We start from the raw sequence: 20,084 nt of genomic DNA, 5'->3' as shown, positions 1-20,084 counted from the left end.
GTCTCCACGATACTCACACAAACCAATCCACGGCAAAGAGCAGCGTCACGTTGTGCATCGGTGCGTCGATCGCCGTCAGGACCACCAGCAGCAGCACCAACGCCGCACTCGGGATGCTGGCCGAGCTCATCGAAGCCGCCGTCGAAGTCAGAACCACCGTCAAAATCTGTCCAAAGTTCAGCTGCATTCCACTCATTTGAGCAATAAAAATAGACGCGATCGAGATGAACAACGCCGTTCCGTCCATATTGATGTTGGCCCCGATGGGAAGCACAAATCTCGTAATCCGGGTATCGACCTTTACCTTCTCGTTCATGGTACGGAACGTGACCGGCAGGGCGGCGGCCGTTGAAGCCGTTGCGAATGCGGTTAACATTGGTTGGATGAGGGCCAGGTAGAACTTGAGCGGGTTCTTTCTTAGAAAAAGAAAGTAGATCACTTGCAAGATAATCCACTGGTACAGAAGAACTCCAAACAGTACGGTGAAGATGAACCAAGCCAGTTGGGTCATCACCAAGCTTATGTCGGCCACGGCCAAAATCTTCCCGGCGATCACACTCCCGATTCCGATTGGCGTAGCCCACATTACACCCGTAACCATCTTCATAATCACGTCGAAGATAGCCGAGAAAAACTGGATAACAACGTATCCCTTACTGCCAATCGTTCCCAACAGAGTTCCAAATACCAAACAGAAAAACACAATTCCCAGCGTGTTCGTCCCCGGTCGATACTCAACGATCCGAATCAACTCATCTTCGTCATCCCAGCTGAAGGTGCTTCGAGCCGCCGGCGGATTGGTATTAGCCACCGGTAGTAAACTTCCATTGTTGGCACTCTCCTTTGGAACGTACACCGTGTGGGCCTGCTGGAGAGCCGCTTGAAATATGTTGTCCGGAAAGATGTTTCTTTTAAATAAATATATCAGATTAGTTCAATATCCCTTCCTAATACATCTCCATGAAAACCTACCGTCCCAAATCCAAAATGCTGTCCATCAGCGTCACGGTCCGCCCGCCAACCGTCGAGTACTCGGCCATCGATTCGCTCATCTGCGGGTCCCCCGGATGGATCAACAGCACCAAAAACGTCCCCAGCACGGCGTTCAGCAGCGAAGTCAACGCAAAGTACACGAACGTACGCAGCGCGATCTTTCCGTTCAACTTGGCGTTCAAACTGGAAGAACCGCTGATCAGGCTGGCAATCACCAGCGGAAGGATCATCAACTTTAGCACGCGCATAAACAGCTCTCCCGGGTAGGCGATCAGCATGACGGTGTCCGCCGAGAGTTCCAGCGGGCGGAGGGCGAAACCTGGTGGAGAGTTTGAGGATGAGTACCGTGTGTCTCCATCGAAAGCTATCGTTTGCAATATTTTGATTATACAGCAATTCCCCACGAAAACAGCATGATTCGAAAAAAAAGTTCTCCGATCGGGCTCAAAATTTTTCTGGGGTTTCCTTGGCCGAAATAGTTAGACCCGTATTTTTTCGTTTGGCCATTAGTCGATTTTTTCCCGTTTTCGTCATTTACCCATTTTTGCGCGTGGCGCGTTGAAAAACCCAGTTTTTATCTTCAAAAAATCGTATCTCAGAGTATCGAAAACATTACTTTACCACTTTTTGATATGTTATGTGAAATTTTCCGAGGAATCCGATAACAATATTTTCAGACATAGGCTCTTTGGTCCCGAAACCTTCAAAACAGTATTTTAAGGGTGCACAGCAACGAAGGAAGTTGTTGTCTTCTTATACCAAAATAGTCAAACTTACGGACCCAATCCTGCAATATTAGGAATGTAAAATTAATCAAACTTTGTTGTAAATTACTTTGTGGACCGTACTTTAGGGGATGAAAAAAAAAATATTTCGATAGTACCCGTAGTTTTGAAGATACTAAAATGTCTGTTACAAAAATCTGGGTGCAAAAGCTCTGGTTGATGTGCACCGTTAAGTTTTCATACGACCTTTTCATATGTTAAGCTAGATTTTTGAAACTTCTTACTATTTTTCCTAAATAGCCAAACTAATCACCTTTCTTTTGCGTCTAAGACAGCTAAACTCGGATGAAATGGCGCGGAGATATGATTTTTTGAAAAAAGTAGTTTTTGAGAAAATTGACGAAAATTGCCATTTTTCGGACCACCCTAACAGGGCGTAGGTCACCCTAATGGCCAAACGAAAAAATACGGGTCTAATTATTTTGGCCAAGGAACCCCCAGAAAAATTTTGAGCCCGATCGGAGAACTTTTTTTTCGAACCATGCTGTTTTCGTGGGGAATATAGGTGGGCAAAAAAAGAGCGAGCCGCTCAAAGAGCCGGTTCACTGAAAAGATCGAACGAACCGTGGCTCACAAAAAAAGAACCGCGGTTCTCTTTTAAACTCCAGTCTTTTGAAAGAACCGTTTTAAGATGGCATGATTTTTGGTTATAAATATAATTTATTGAATTTCCAAAAAAAAATAGTATTAAAATTGTTTATAAGAATTGAAAATGCAATCTAAATGTTTCAATGCTCATAAAAAATAATCCCGAAAGTAAACGATTTTCTAAACAAAATGAAAAAATCTTTTCATTGTTCCCGTAGGTCTACACCCGAACATGCGACGTGGGACCGAATTACCGAAAATGAAAAAATCTTTTCATTGTACAACTATCCTTTTGTCCGATTAAACTTTAGCGTTTATATACTTTATCGATTAAGGGGTTACATACATGAAGATAATCACAAAATTTTATATTACAGAATATTTCTTAAATTCACTCAAAAGATGATTATTTATCACTCCTGGAAGTTTCATGAAGATATTTCATGATTAAACTGAGTAAGAGACGATTTAAGCTCAAAATGTTGCCATGCGCAAAGCGGGCTGTCAAACTTTGTTGGCCTTTTTTCTCTAAACCCCGAGTTGATTTACGGGTGCCACGATATCTCGAGATGGGATGGACCAAATTGGCTGAAATTTGAGGTGAAGACTCTCAAGATGTATTCCGTGTGCATGACGAAGCCCAATTTTTAAAATTTGCTTTTTAAAAAAATACAAAAATCGAAAACTAACGTTTTTTTATTTGAAAAACACAAAAATATTTTTATCTTTTTTTAAAATAAAGTTTTTGAAAATCAGCCTTCGTCATGCACACGGGATCAGTTTAACGAGTCTTCACCAAAATTTTGAGCCGATTTGGTTGAAGCAATGTTGGGATATCGTGGCACCCGTTTTTTTTAAACTGCTAACTTGAAATTGCTATATCTCGGCAATGATGCAACCAAATATCTTCAAATTTATTTTGTTAGTAGGTGAAAATGTATATTTCAATGCCCTGAAAAAAGAATTAAAAAAAGTTGAAGTGTGTGCTTATACTAACCTCTGACTTTTTAGCCGATATACATGTATGTTGTATGTATGTATGTATGTATTTTTTTTACATGTATGTAACCCCTTAAACCGGCTCCGTGACTTAATGGTAACGGCTTCTGCTTCACAAGCAGAAGGTTCAGGGATCAAATCCCGGTCGGTACCTTTGAAATTTGGAATCAGGAATTGGAACTTTGAATATGAACAAAAACGAAACAGAATCAGGTGGGATTCGAACTCACACCTTTGGATTGATGGTCTGGGACTCTAACCAGTCGGCCATCTGAAGGTTATAAAACATGTTGTATTCTTCTCATATTAAATACGCTCTGATCCCTGATTTGCCTGAAGGGATTGGGAGTCTTAAGATAGATCAAGGATCCGTCTGGTGCTTGCTTCTATGTTAAGGCGGGGCCGGACAATGCCCAACGACCTCGGAATTGGGCCGCTAGGATCTCTGCCATTCTGAAATGGGTCGTTGGAAGCAGCGCGAGGGCTATCACCACCTAATACCCGGGACTGAGATAAGTTGTATCAGCATTCGGCATATACAAAATCTGATACAAATTATACTTTCCCATAATTTCGCTACCGGTTAGCGGGTATTGGATTGGACCATACACATACACACATGTATGTAACCCCTTAAATCAGAATGTAGAAAAGAGTTCACAGAATATTTTCTCTAAATGTAGGATGCTGGAAAAATTGCTATAAATTTCAAAACTGCGTTTATTTCTGTAAGATTTGAACTAATGCTGATATGTCATGCATTAGTTCAATTCTTGCAGAAATAAACTAAATTTTAAAATTAATAGCAATTTTTTTAGCATCCTAGATTTAAGTTTGGGTGTTATTCAATTACTCGAATGTTTAATTTCAGTTTAAATTTGCTTGATTTTGAAAAAGAACGAGAGAGCCGTTCAAAAGAGCGGCTCTTTTTAATGAGCGAACGAAAAAGCGCCGCTACTAAAAAATAGCGGTTTTGCCCACCTCTAATTTTGATAGAGGTGCATGATCAATAGGGTGGCGTTTAAAAAAATGATCTTCGAGACACTACGTTATTCGATTCATTAGGTAAAATTAAGCTGTGACAATTGTGAGCCAAATCGGTTGAGGCTAGGCATTGCAGTAGGTATGAGAAAAATCGCGAAAATGAATATTCTTGCATTCATGGAAAAAGTTGTAGAGGATTAAATTTTCTAAAAGAATTTCACACTTATAAATTTTTAGGCGAAACTGCGCCACCTGCCGCCGAAATCCTAGAGCGATGTTTTTTTTCATATATTTGAACTATTTTTTCCCATACAAATATAAACGCTCAACAGTGGTTCTTAAACCTTAACCGGTCTTTCTCAAATTTTCACAAAACCTTAATTTTTTGAATCGAAAAAAAAATGTCACCAAAGTTTTTCGTTGATTTTCTATTTGTCTTGTCATCCTTATGATCAATCAACCCATTTTTACCTTATAGTAATTCTTTCCCCCTAACATTTTATTAATTTCTAATTTTGTACTTTTGTTTGGATGCCATGTCTATTACATAAGAAGTCATTTTGCAAAATTATGTTTTCTCATACAAGTATCCATATAATTTCCAGATTGGAAATTAGGTCAAAATCCTAGTAGGTACTGCATCTTAAACATATATATGGAAATTAGTATGGCTTAACTTTTTGCCTTTCTTACAAAAGAAAGGTTTAAGGTTTGCTTTTGGAAAAACGCTTTTCTCAGAAATCTTAAAAAAATCGTGCACGGCGAGGAATCGTCCCAGAAAAAAATCCTATTACTAAATTGAAGGTTTAAATGCGCTCTTTCGATTGAATTTTGGCCCGAAACCCGGAACTCAAAGTCTGATTTTTGAGAGCTCTTTTTCTGAAATACTTGAGCGATGTCTGTATCCGCTCTTAAAAATTTGTGTCTTCCATCATTGGAAAACCACTCGTAAAACCCACAATTTTTATATTTCAGATTTGTAGCCGTGGGGTCGGAGACGAACATTTTATTTTTCGATTCACAATTTTCGACCAATAAATGTGGTCAAAGCCATTTTTAGAGGTATTTTTTGGACAATTTTACAGATAACACTATCAAATTAAAAGAATTCAGTTTCAAACAAAAATCCATTCGAAAACATGCGCCATAAACTGCTTGGGCCCAAAATTTGAAGCTTTTCCAAAATGTATTTCCAGAGATATAGCCATATTAGTGTTTTTCGTCTTATTTTTACCCTATTTTTTCCTATTAAATTTTTGGTTTTATACAGAATCATATACTGAACATCAAATTCGAAGTCCCGGCTCGTTCTCGCTCGAAAGATCGACAAGTCGTCAAGTCGAAGCATAAACGCCAGCACATTTACGCTTGCGCGTTTTACGCTGCGCGTGAAAGTGTTCTTTCTGGCTTCTCATAATAGATCGACAAAGTGCAATAGCGATACATATTTTTTAAGTTAATCATAGACTAAAATTAAAGACTGAGTACCCTTTATTTTTTTCTAATAATGTCAATCCAATATGTTTTTCTTAATTAAATTTAAATATCTTGCGACCCATAATGTACCTCTGAATTAAAAAAAATGGCATTCGAGGTTTAGCCTAAAAAGATTCGAAGCTTTAGGTCAATTGCCACTCGAACTTACCAAGCACGACGCCCAAAATGACCCCGCTCAGCGTGACCAGGATCAGCTTGTTCTCGGCGACGAACCGCCTCCAGGCCGGTCCCGGTGGCTTCACCGCCGTCGGCGTGTTCCGTTTGCTTTCGTTGCGCAAAAACTGCTGCTCACTTTGTGCCATCCCGTTGACCGAACACGACTCCGGATAGTAGTTAAACTGCGGATTCAGAGAGAGAGTGAGATACAAAAGTTACTAAGATATCATCATAGGCAAATAAATCGTAGTAGACAATGTGTAGTGGAGAGTGTGAACACAATCAACACCCATTGTGGCCCCGCTAAGCTGGCCAATCAAAATGGGTACAATCTAGGCAGGCCACGCGACAAACTGATCCATCTCTCAAGTCTCTGTAGCATCCAAGACGGCGACGGCGTGCAGTTTGCAAACGGTAAAATTAAATTAGACGTAATAAAACGAAATGTACACGACTCGACCACAATTGCAGTCAATCAAAGCAGGCAGGCTGGCAAACGAGCAACGCGTGCTCAATATTAAGGGAGCGAGCAAAACTTTGCCGCCAACTAGGATTGATTGACACCACGCCGGAAAGAGTAGCAACTTTGAAAGGTCACGGCTGAGCCACAATTGAACTTGAACTCACTGAACGTCCGGTCTCGAATCGAATCGATGATTGATCAATAAAAACTAGAAGAAAAATGATGAGTTTAAATTCCCATTTTCTGTTGAGTGGTCGTCATTACCGCACGCTATCATTTTTGTGCTTGTTGAAGAAAGTTTGTTCAATCGTTCGTGGGACAAAAATATCTCATAATCATAATCAACTTGTTTATCAAACACTGTTCGAGTCGTGCTTTCGAAGCAAACAACAATCGCCGTCCCCGACTGTCCTCCTCACTTCTTGGGCTTAAGGGCCAAAGTAGGAATGCCAACACCAGTGCTTCGAAAAAATAAGGGTTATTGATTTTCCATAGGGTTTTACAGTTTACACTGCATAATGCACCCACCTTTGCCACGGCAGGGTATAATGAGAGTTCATCGATACAGAACTATTGCAAGAGGTAGGGTTTCCTGAAATTTCTGTTCAATTTGGACTTCAAGATGAGCTGAGCCTAGATATTACCTAAGAGAAGTAATTCAAATTTGTTTTTTTTTAGAGGGATAAGTCCCTCTAGTATTCGACATTTTGAATCTTCCAGATTATGTTTTGACAAACTTTGCTGCGACCTAAACGCTAAATGTTTATAAAATAAAGTGACTAGAACTTAATGAAAAACAGCAATCAGGCAAAATATGCTGATCGGAGGTTGTAGAATAGGCTACCACAAATTCAAAAAAAAACAAAAACTGAACATGATAAATTCGTATAAAAATAATACATAACTAATGAAGAAAACCTTTAAAAAGACAATGAATTACCTCCTGAACACGAGGAAAATAAGAAATTAATTTTATACTCGAAACCAATAACAAAATGTTTCACAAACTTAACAGTTAGGGTAGAGTAGTTCAAAAAAGTTCATTTGAAATTGAGCTTGAAATTTAAAAAAAAACTCATCAGAACCCCTGCCCAAAGAGCATCCTTTACGAAACGACGACGTTCAAAGGTTGCACCAAGTCCCAATAGGCAACGCCTCCACCGCCGTCAGCGCGGCTGTTCAACGGGCATCACAACCCTTAGCCCCAAGGTGGCGCAATAACCCAACCCCGAAAGTGTCTCAACATAATCGCTTGCTGTATTCCTTTCGTGCCTTGGCCACAGCTAACCATTCAACCAGCCATAGGCTAATTTCGGCAGGAAGGTTAAGGACGCTTAGGAAAAGTACTGAGGCAAATTTAAGGTGGGAAAAACAAACAGACAGAATAGGCTAAGGAAGGTTTCGAGGAAAGTCGGGGGACGATGGTGGCTGTGACGTTGGCACGTGATAACAACAGTTGCTTTGGCGACAATTCGTTTTCTAGATGAGAGCACAATTTCTCATGACTATAACCGCGCACAGAACATCGTAGTAAGCGATGACACAAAGAAGAAGTCGGGTATATACGGTGTGCACCCTTAAGAACAGTCTCTTCAAACTGAATGCATCCTGTTATGTTAAGGGTCCACTATACAGTGCTTACGCCCGCCGGCATCGCAATTGTTTTGTGACAGCCAACAATTACCTTCTCCTCGAGAGAGGAGATAGATGGCACGTGGGTGCCTTATTGCACATCAGACTACTAGATTCATTCGCCCCTGCCCCGAGTGATATAGGGGAGGCAATCAAGATTCAGCCCAGACCCAGACCATCAACTATACTCTGTTCTTGAGCGATATTCATAAACTATTTTTAGAAAGTTATACAGAATAGGAGAGAGAAAGTACATGTGTAATTAGCGTGGCCATCATAGAAGTGACACAGTGTCTCTAATAATGGTGTTGGTAAACAATAATTATGGTAATTAAATTTCTCAGTAACTTCTTCCGGTGCTTTCGCTGGTGGTACAGAATCAATAAACTATAGTTATAATTATTATGGATTGGAACAGTCCAGACTCGATTGTCCGAAGCCTCGATCATCCGAAGTTTCGATTATCCGAAGGTTTTTATGGGACTTCTGATAATCGAATCAGGAACAAAAAAAATCATATTTTTTTTATTTTCTTGTTTTTAACATCAAATTCGAGTTCCACGACCTCATTTTAGTAAAATTTGAATAGTTGATTGCCTATTAAATAACAAAATATTTTTTTCAATATTTATTCATTGCCATTTTGGCCGTTTTGATTCGATTATCCGAAGTGAAATTTTTCCGAGGCCTTCGGATAATCGAGTCTGGACTGTACTGTAATCATCATAAAGACACTGTCATCTGACATTATTCAATTTATTTTGATAGATCGCTAATTCAAAAACGGAATTCTATTTATCAGGTATGCAACACTGATTTTTTTTCAATCCTGATTGAATTTGCAAGTTATGAAAGCCTAACAAAAAATAACATTTGCAGAACAAAATATGTAGAACGTTTTGTGATCAATTACAACAATTATTTTAAAGTTTTCTTTCAAGTTTGGGAGAGTCTTTTATTACGTAACGCAAAAAATGGATTTTTGGACTCCCTTCCCTCCCCCCTCGTAACAAAATTTCCATACAATTAGAAAAATATATGTAAAAACGGAAAAAAATCACTTCGGATAATCGAATCACGAAAAAACATCTTGACTTTTTTTTGATAGGGTCCTATAAACAAATGTAAACATTGAGTGTATCCCGCTTACTCCGATGGACTTTGACATAAGGTGTGAAAGGGATACACTCAATGTTTACATTTGTTTATAGGACCTTATCAAAAAAAAAGTCAAGACATGTTTTTTCGTTGTCTAATATTTGATTGTCGAGCTTAGGTATGACCCCTAAACTACGCTAAAATGATTTAGAATTTTTAAATCAAAGATGGCGGACAAAATGGCGGTGATGCAAAATTGAAAAATTTCATTTTATTTTTTAATAGGCAACTCAAATTTGACTAAAATGTGGTCGTAGAACTAAAATTTTATGTTTAAAACAAAAAAAAATTAAAAAAGTACGAAAACAATTTTTTTGTTCACCCAAACGAAAAATATATCTCAAAATCTGCAACAGTGGATTTGCTGCAGAAAATGATATATTTTATTACATTTTTTGCAGCAAGCCCATAGATCATTTTTGCCCGCGTGTAAACACGTCAGCGATCTGCAGTTCTCACCAACACATAGAATGCTGGCGCGTCCCTGAGCAACACTCTAGAGAGAACATTATGATCGCGCTCTGTCCCTCACCATTCATCTAGCGTCCATGGCGCGGTGGTAGCGTGTCGGATCAGCAACCTAGAAGTTGATGGTTCAATCCTCGTTCTGTTAAGATTTTTTTTCTGCAATACAATCAATCTGCCGTCGATAATGTCGATAATTGTCGGTAACGGGCAAAAATGTCATACCCCTATATCGCAAAAAATGCATGAGGACAATTTTCATGCAGATTCTGATATACTTTCATGCCGCCATGTATCAAAATCATGCGACCGCTGGTTGGGTGTTCGTGATTTGATTATCCGAAGTCCCATACAAATCTTTGGATAATCGAACTTCGGATAATCGAGTCTGCACAGCAAAAAATACGATGGTAAAATCGCATGCAAAAGCATGCACATCACCTTCGTCAAAATAAACACTTAATATTACACACTGTATATAAAATTTATGCAAACACAAAAAAAAGGTGCAATCGACGGGATTCAAACCCAGCACCAACAGTGAGGACTGGCGCCTTAGCCCACTTGGCCATCAGACCGATGAAAAGTTGTAAGGATAAACGCATATATGAGCTAGACATTTCGAACAAGTAGGTTTCCCATACTGATGGGCTACATATTTCAGGGTGTAAAATCACATAAAATTGCATAAAATAATGCAATATTTGTTTTACATCCACGCCTTTTACATGCAGCTGGATTACTACTTTTTAAGCTGTGTGGACAGTATTGTTAAAATCGTTTTCCAGCTAAACTTGACCATTAAAATGTCATAATCCACTCAAATCCTTAAGAATTTGGTTTAACCCAACCCCGTCTCTAGACGGGATTCGATCTAACAAATCTAAATCCATTTTCAACCAATTTTTGGGGTCAACTTTGACAATGATGTTTACTCAAATTTCCTATATTTTAAGTAAAAATAAGTATGCAGTAATATTTGTAGCGTCCCAGACTATGCCTCTATGCCTATTAAAATACTAACTTCATCATCCCGGTATGAGAATCGAACTCACGACCTCTGGATTGGAAACCCAGCACGCCGCTAGTCGAAACCCATCCCTAGGGTTAGTGAATTTTCACGATTTCGCGGACAGCGTGAAATTCGTGAAATTTGAAGATTTCCGTGAAATCCCGTGAAATTTATCAATTTTCTCAAATCAATTCTTTAAAATAATAGCATAATCAACATTTCATTCATTAAAGACTTTTTAAGTAAATTTTATTAGTTTTCAGTTGAAAAGTGTGATATGAACCATTTGAAAAATTGTTAGCAAAACCTACATTAACATGAAATTGATAGAACATTTACTAAAAGGTGAATGCTGCGAAAACTTAAATGATGTAAACAAAAATCAGTCAAAGAAAAAAAATATAATCTCGGATTTTTTTTTATAAATTCTGTATTTTTCAACCGAAACTTGTTCAATTTGATTGAACAAGTATATTGTTATATGTTTTTAAAGATTGCAACGATTTTTTTTTATTTTATTGATTTTTTTTAGAAATTAATTAAAAGCAAACATTCTTGTAAATATAACATTGAGTGAAAAAAGTCGTCTTTCCCTTTTCCTACGGTCAATGATTTAACAGGAGGAGCAAAAAAAAATAGATTGAACAATTTAGCTTCATCAGAGTAAAGAAAAATATTGAGAAAATTGATTGTTGATTGTTTGTTTTCTGTTAGGTTCTTGAATAACATTTCAAAGATTTCATTACAGATTAAATTATGTTTGCCTATTGATTTTAAATTTAATTTTTGAAATGTGAGATGAAAACTCAAAAAATATTTTCAACTGGGCAAAATGTCGCAAAAAAAGTTATGTTAATTGTTAGATTGTTTTGTTGAATTTGGCTTTGATATGAAATACAATAAAATGTAAAGAATAAAATAGTAGCAAATCGGCGAAAACTGTTTAGCTATATTAGTCGAACATTAACACTGGAACGCCCAACGCATGTCCAACTTACACGGACGCCCAAGCCTCCCAAAAAAGGTGGAACGGTAACTTCAACTCGCTGGTTCTCGGGCATTATTCAACCAATCGGGACGATTCTTGTTTCCAGTGATTTGTAAGAATGTCTAGATGATCTTAAAATTTTGCAGAACTTGATTTGATCAAATCTATAATTTCTGCGACAGAAAACATCGTTCCAACATTTTTAAAACGACTGCCTCCGCGGAATTTTTGGCGAATTTTTTTTACAAGCAAAAAAAAAGTTGGAACGATGTTTTTGTTCGCAATAATTACAGATTTGATCAAATTAAGTTCTGCAAAGTTCTAGAATCATCTAGACATCCTAACAAATCACTAGAAAGAAGAATCATCTTGATTGGTTGAGTTATGCCTGAGAACCAGCAAGTTGAAGTTACCGTTCCAACTTTTTTAGAGCCTTGGGCGTTGGAATGTTAAAAAAGCAGCTCAATAAATGACAATACGTGGATTTATTTTTAAATCACTTAAAGTTTTTTTAGTGTCACGTTAAAATAAAGTTAAGATTTTTTAAGTTTATTGGAAACAATAAATAATAAAGCATAAAAAGTAGTTTCTGAGATAAATATTTTAATATTTTTCACGTTCCGCGAAATTTCCGTGAAATTTGGTGTTTTGAAATTAAGGTCCCCGTGAAATTTGCAATTTTTGAGCGTGAAAAATCACTAAGCCATCCCCTACCGGTCAGTATTCCCAGTGAGCATATTTACTCTTTTAAGGGATCTGACTTTGCCGAGCCAGACAGGAAACAAGAAAAACAGAAAACAAGAGAAGTAAAAATTTTCTTGGAAAAAAAGTTGCTCAAAATGACCTCTAGTTTTTAGTTTTTAGTTTTTAGTTTTTAGTTTTTAGTTTTTAGTTTTTAGTTTTTAGTTTTTAGTTTTTAGTTTTTAGTTTTTAGTTTTTAGTTTTTAGTTTTTAGTTTTTAGTTTTTAGTTTTTAGTTTTTAGTTTTTAGTTTTTAGTTTTTAGTTTTTAGTTTTTAGTTTTTAGTTTTTAGTTTTTAGTTTTTAGTTTTTAGTTTTTAGTTTTTAGTTTTTAGTTTTTAGTTTTTAGTTTTTAGTTTTTAGTTTTTAGTTTTTAGTTTTTAGTTTTTAGTTTAGTTTTAGTTTTTAGTTTTTAGTTTTTAGTTTTTAGTTTTTAGTTTTTAGTTTTTAGTTTTTAGTTTTTAGTTTTTAGTTTTTAGTTTTTAGTTTTTAGTTTTTAGTTTTTAGTTTTTAGTTTTTAGTTTTTTAGTTTTTAGTTTTTAGTTTTTAGTTTTTAGTTTTTAGTTTTTAGTTTTTTGTTTTTAGTTTTTAGTTTTTAGTTTTTAGTTTTTAGTTTTTAGTTTTTAGTTTTTAGTTTTTAGTTTTTAGTTTTTAGTTTTTAGTTTTTAGTTTTTAGTTTTTAGTTTTTAGTTTTTAGTTTTTAGTTTTTAGTTTTTAGTTTTTAGTTTTAGTTTTTAGTTTTTAGTTTTTAGTTTTTAGTTTTTAGTTTTTAGTTTTTAGTTTTTAGTTTTTAGTTTTTAGTTTTTAGTTTTTAGTTTTTAGTTTTTAGTTTTTAGTTTTTAGTTTTTAGTTTTTAGTTTTTAGTTTTTAGTTTTTAGTTTTTAGTTTTTAGTTTTTTGGTTTTAGTTTTTAGTTTTTAGTTTTTAGTTTTTAGTTTTTAGTTTTTAGTTTTTAGTTTTTAGTTTTTGATTGTGTGTGTGTGGCGTGTTATCGGAGAAATGTGTGAAAGATCACGAAGTGAGAGTGAGGATTTTGAAGTGATTGAGAAGAGCCGCCTTCCCGGATTTCATCTGCGCACCGAAATTGCCTTTTCCCCGGAAGTGGGATTTGAGTTCCGTAACAGCGGTGGACGGTGCTAGCAGAGGCGGGCAGCGTGGAGGGTGGTGGCTTGGAGGCGCATTGGGAGAGAGCGAGACGGGCTGGAATGTTGTTCATTGAAGTGGGCCACTTCACGTTGGTCAGCGCGCTTAGCACAGTTTCGCGACGGCAACGAGATCGACGAGTTCCGGGTGAGATCTTTCCAAAATGTTCTATCTTTGTCCAATCGTCCTCCTCTCCTTTTCTTTAAATCGTTTTTCCTCTGGATTTGAGAGAGCGAGATGAGCGTGTCAGCTTTCACGTCCAAGCTGTCAAAAATAACAGTGGACGCAGAAAAATAGAATTGAGAGTAGTACAGACTTTTTCTTATTTTTGTAGCAGATTCCAGTTTTTGTCCTTACAGATTTCTTTACAGGAACTAAAATTATCTTATGAGGGAGCGTTATTTTATTACGTAATTAGAGGAGCTGCTATTTTTCATTTTTAGTTATCTTTGTTAACCTACGCCTCTCGTTTGTGTTTGTTTTTTGTTCTGCTCCTTTTGTTTCGCGTCGCGTGCACAACAAATGAAAGTATTGTACTAACATTCGTATCCACTTTCCCGTGATTGATTCGGCTAAGTTAGTTCGATTTGCGATGCGTTTTCGGTCTGTTTGTTGCCTTTTTCGGCCACGGTGCAAGTAGATTCATTAGAATCATTTCGGAATGCTCCGCGTATTTTGCGTAACTTGTACTGCCAATTTATATTTTTATTTATTCATAAATTGCATTTTTATTCAAGAATGGTTTAGCCATAGTCTGTATGTCTTCGTCAACATTTGAATTTATTCAAAGGATCCCTTATTTCCACAGCCGGCTGTCTAATATTGGATCTTAAACAAATATTCGCGTCGGGATAAAGTGTTAAACATTCACCAACTAAATGACAACGGTCTCAACAGCAACATCTTATTGCTTGACTTGAGAATAAAATTCAATCTGATAAAAATACTAATTTCACCAATTTGACTAAACGGGAATTGTCTCAACAGCAGCATCCGATTGCTTGCCTTGAGAATAATAACCTAACAGTAAACTTCATTTATGCCAATGGTCGTATCGCTTGCTTAGGGCGACTCCCAGACCTTTACCCATCACAACTACCAACTCCCCGCGACACTTACGCAACCTTGTTGTTTAAATTCGATCAAATTTGGTCAAACGGTCAGTTTGATCAAGTTCCACAATAAGGTTGGGAAAAAGAGCCTGCGGTTTCGCTACCTTTTTCTAAGTAAGTTTAGCATCAACACTTCCCGTGCTCCTAATCCTTATTCCTGCCCCGGTGAATGGTGGAGATGGGAGCGGCCGGCAATGGATGGCTTTCATGGTGCTACCTGTCATGTTCTGGTAGAATTGGTTTTAATTCCCTCTAATCAATTTCTAAGCAGCCGGAGCTGGACAATTATCACACATACATGACGAAATCCAGTCTGCAACCCGCTAAGATCACCATCTCCATGCGAATGCGAATGCGAATGCGAATGCGAATGCGAATGCGAATTTAGTTTTTAGTTTTTAGTTTTTAGTTTTTAGTTTTTAGTTTTTAGTTTTTAGTTTTTAGTTTTTAGTTTTTAGTTTTTAGTTTTAAGTTTTAAGTTTTTAGTTTTTAGTTTTTAGTTTTTAGTTTTTAGTTTTTAGTTTTTAGTTTTTAGTTTTTAGTTTTTAGTTTTTAGTTTTTAGTTTTTAGTTTTTAGTTTTTAGTTTTTAGTTTTTAGTTTTTAGTTTTTAGTTTTTAGTTTTTAGTTTTTAGTTTTTAGTTTTTAGTTTTTAGTTTTTAGTTTTTAGTTTTTAGTTTTTAGTTTTTAGTTTTTAGTTTTTAGTTTTTAGTTTTTAGTTTTTAGTTTTTAGTTTTTAGTTTTTAGTTTTTAGTTTTTAGTTTTTAGTTTTTAGTTTTTAGTTTTTAGTTTTTAGTTTTTAGTTTTTAGTTTTTAGTTTTTAACACCTTAACTGTAGCTAACTATATTTTGTGTAAAAAAGAAAACTGCAAAACAGGCATGTGTAGCTGCATGTACATAACACTTTCCACCTTGTTTTCAAATCAAACCGCTGCCACCCATCCATCTAGAAACAGAAACATTCAACAGCTGTGCTATTTTAGTTAGTTCTCGCGCTTCCGTTTTCCTGTACATTTTAACCTTTAAGGTTGCAAAATGTAAAATAAAATCAAATCGAAAACAGCACGTCATCCGAGCAGGCTACATGGAGTGCAGTTTGTAGTTTGTGCAGGTATTGATAAGTTTTTACACTTCAGCGCTTACTTTAATGCAATTGGTCACAGCATCCTTTGATGCATGCTAGTTACATGAATAAGTTTAATAGAAGAACCAGGCAGTTCCACCTAGTCTCACTCCTTACATAATAAAAATTCTTACAAAATGCAATCACCTTCATTTTCAGCATCCACCGCTGCGTATAGTAATCCACTTTCCGGGCGGAAGGGCGCCTCCCTCGCTGTAATATCTCTCCAATCGATCCAAGGGGAGGAAAAACAACAAACGGGTCGGAAAACGGAAGAGGAAAATTGCAATCCTTGCCTCTCGCTCACTCACACGCACGCACGCACTCACACACGCCCCACTGACACTAAATGTGTGAGTAACAATAGTAACAACAACAACAACGACAACCAACTGTGGTAACGCGACTAATCCACTTAGAAGGGACCGTAGAACCGCTGCTGCTGACGAAGAAGACGAAGGAATCGGTCGTCGTTTCCATTGACACGCCGGGCGCGGGTTACAACACCAGGCTGCTCTTCCACCACCACCACCGTCGCGTCGCCGTCTTTAGTGGGAAATGTTCCGGCAGGGGGACACACGCGCAAAACAATAAATCGAACCGTTCCGAACGGAGTGCAACCACGGAATGAGAGACCAAACCGGGAAACCCTTTTTTGTCTCACCAGGTCCCTGTGACGTCGTCCCGGCGTCGTCGTCGTCGTCGTTACATTAGAGTCCCCGCCGGGAGAAAATGGGTGGCCACTTGAGTTGTTTTATGAGAGAGAGCGAGCGGTGCATTTCCTTGCAGTTACAATTTTCGGAGAAATGGCTCATAAGTCAGTCTGTTCTCCATCTCCTTATTTTATGCCAAATTCATGCCATAGATTCAAGAATTGTTTTGGGACAGATTTGCGATTATTTTACAACTTTGAAGGTTCTTTATTCTCAATTTATGCTTTTATCATTTTATTGCACAGTGTACGAAAATTGCAGAAAATATGGCTAACGTTCTCATCTAATGAACATAAAAATTTACATTTTTTAATATGGAAAACTAGTTTTTCAGCTTTTAGCATATCCAAAATTCTGAAGTAAAAACCCAAAATTACAACTGTAAACAAAAAGAGAATGAGAGTAACTAAAAGCATGAGAGCGAGAACGGCTTCGCGAAAAGTTAGTTGGATCGTGCACCTGTTTGGATCGTTTTAGATGTGCACGATTGGCCACATTGAAATCGCATAATGTGCGATTCTCATACTAATATATGTAACCCGTGAATTATTTGATGGCGGGGAAAAACACCTAAAAATAAAAAAAAAACCCGGCAGTGAGTAATGGGCAAATTATGCACGTGACACGGCCGAAACTGGTCGAGGAAGCTTGTGGAATATGCTTGGGAACTGAATGAGGAGAATATTGTTTTAACTGAAACTGAACCAATTGATTGACTTGGGTTCTCGACCTAATGGCCAATTAGGAAACACATGAATGTTGGTCCGGATAGTATGAATATTTACACATTTTTTTCTAAATTCAAAGAAATTGACGACTACATAATTGTAGCAATGACCAATAATTAAATTGCAAAACAAAACCATACATTCCTAATTAATTTACAATTAATGTCTGGAAAAAACTGGAGCGTAGTTTGAGGGTTATACTCGAGCTCGACAAGAAATAATGTGATTTGATTATCTGAAGGTACGACCATCCGAAGTGAAATTTTTCCAAGGCCTTGGGAAGATCGAGTCAGAACTGTACTTAAATATTTCGAAAAATAATGATTACAAGCAACTGAACTAGTTTAAATGCATTTTAAACATCTTTTTTCATTCAAATTCTGAAATCTTGGCTTGTCATCTTATTTTTTTTATTTTTGTCCTTTTTTACACCTTGAGTCGAGTCGAAGGACATAAACTTCGAAATATTTGCAACGGCCTGGATATTCACCATTTTTGGATATGTAACATAAAATTCTAAAAAAAAAACATAAAAAAAATATTTTTTTAGATGTGAGTCCTGAGAACAGCAAATAAAATTTACATTGACTAAATAAAAACTAATTTTTAATGATTTCCTCATTTTGGCTACATCCCTGTTTTGACAACATAAAAATCACATCATGTTGCACATCTCTTTTATTGGCCTCATGGTGTGATTTTTATAAAAGTGGGCAAAAAAGAGTGAGCCGCTCAAAAGAGTCAGTTCATTAGAAAGAGCGAAAGTTCACAAAAAAATAACCGCGGTTCTTTTTTAAATTTCGGTCTTTTGAAAGAACCGATCCAAGATCGATAGATTTTTAAACATGTTCATTGAATTTCCAACAAATTGAAACAATAAATTTGTCTTTTCAGATTTGAATTGACATATTTCGTTGGGATGGTTCTATTGGAACTTTCTCATCAATATACATTGAAAGACTACTTGTACGGGATTTTGTAAAAAAAAATAATCCTCTTACCTAATTAAACTTTATCATTTCGAGATTTTATGAAAGAATTTAGAAAAGAGTTCACAGTATATATTCTCAGCGCCGTACCTAGGGTTGGCGCAGTTGGCGACCGCCATTTTCGTGTCAGTTATAACATCCTCATTAGGTATTTAAAACAGAAAGGGCGCCAAATTATAAAGTAGAACTACAAATAACTAGATAATTTGGTTGAACTTATAAAAATAATAATTGGGGGCTCCAAAATCAATTGTATGAATAATTCTACCGAAGTGTTTTTGAAAACTCAAACTAAATGCTAAATTTAATTTTTCATCAAAGAAGGCCGCTCAAGTTGCAGAAAGTTCAAGGAATTCTAGAAGAGCGTTTCAAAATAAATACAGCATTAAACTTTAGACCGTTTATAATGAAGTTTAGGTCATACCTTCCAGACTACAAAATTGTCCAACTATTGCTATTTTCACGTTAATTACACAGTTTTTGATCGATGGATAAGATTTCAAAGATGGCATCGGATTTGATCGGATTTCTAGGATTTCAAACGATAAAATCTATGGTATATGGTCGTTATTTGAGCTTCTAAATCCTTTCTTTTGAAATTTTGACATTCTCAAGTTAAAAAAAAATGCTTTTAAAAAAATCACCAGGATTTCCCCTTTTATAAGCAACTTCGTGCATTGAAATTTGTCTAAGCTTTTTCAAAATACTAGAGTTTTGAAATAGGAAAACTGCTGTAAATTTTCACCAATAAGAAAAACATTATTTAAAAAAAATTCAAGCTGTTCTGAACATCACTCTTTATTTTAGCTTAACCGGTGATGAAAAATTGCTACTCATTTTTCTGCGAGATTCAGCAGAAATCTGCCGGAATCAGTACAACCTATCGATTAATGTTTCAGGCTGTTCAAGTGCTATTTTGCCAAAATGTACACATTTAATGTTTAAATCGCCTGAAAAGCTTTGGTAATGAGAAATTATTCAAACTTGATGTTTTTTCTTTATTCAAATTACACCGAAATGAAATCCATTGCCAATTCAGCTAATTATTTTACGAATCCGGGAAAGTTCTTTGTTTATACAATCAAATTAATACTTGATCAGATAAAATTATGCAGGCAAAAAAAATATCAAATTTGCTAACAAGCTGTATCAAAAATTTATCATGATTGAGCATTCAATTCTGTGCATTTATCTAACACATAAATTTAGCAACAAACTAAACCGTTCTATCGATTTTATGAAATCTGAAAAAATATTCAGCCAGCTAAATTCCTACGATACCTTTTCAAATCAATCTATCTCATACTAATTTGAAAAATAAGACATAAGAAACGGTGAAAATGAACATCAATTTATCAAAATACTTGTAAATTTGGGAGGGGCGCCAAATTGCACCTCTGTATATTCTCAAAATAAAATTCTCAAAATTTTAGCAGAAATAAACGCAATTTCGTAACTTTCTCTAAACGTTCGTAAGATTATGTTCGAATAGAAATCTTGACAAAAAAAACCCCGCCAAGACCTATGTGGTTTGCAAGCGAATGTTGTCGCTTTTAGTTTTTTTTCTGAAATAACCTCTGAAACACAATGCTTTAAAACAGCTGATTGCGCACATAAGAACGTCTGTTGATCCTGTCGCACTTTCTTTCCCGGTAAATACAAATTACAACACTCAGATTACAAAGAACAAAACTGTTTAATACAAAAAGACTTTATTCGCGTAAACTAGGCTGTATTTAGCAGTAAATTAACTGTTCTGACCTGCTCTGAGGTCTATCAGGGAATGGGACTGTTCTGAGGTGGTTTTCCTACAAAAAAAT

The 20,084-nt window shown here is 36.3% G+C and overlaps 1 protein-coding gene across 1 annotated transcript in view; it reads right to left on the bottom strand.

The window, feature by feature from the left end:
- The window catches only part of LOC120420511 (excitatory amino acid transporter), a 23,898-nt gene extending 7,426 nt beyond the window's left edge, over positions 1-16,472 (bottom strand). Inside the window, exons 1-4 of the mRNA XM_052709124.1 lie at positions 15,982-16,472; positions 5,995-6,184; positions 973-1,312; positions 18-908 (exon numbers count right to left, since the gene is read on the bottom strand). Of these exons, the coding sequence (XP_052565084.1) occupies positions 18-908; positions 973-1,312; positions 5,995-6,184; positions 15,982-15,996 (1,436 nt within the window). The 5' untranslated portion in view covers positions 15,997-16,472. The remainder of the gene's footprint in view (positions 1-17; positions 909-972; positions 1,313-5,994; positions 6,185-15,981) is intronic.
- Between the last annotated feature and the right edge of the window lie 3,612 nt (positions 16,473-20,084).

This window comes from Culex pipiens, chromosome 2, assembly GCF_016801865.2.
Source record: "Culex pipiens pallens isolate TS chromosome 2, TS_CPP_V2, whole genome shotgun sequence".
Lineage (NCBI taxonomy): Eukaryota > Metazoa > Arthropoda > Insecta > Diptera > Culicidae > Culex > Culex pipiens.
Note: the sequence above shows the minus strand (reverse complement) of the source record. Positions and strands in the feature narration are given on the sequence as shown.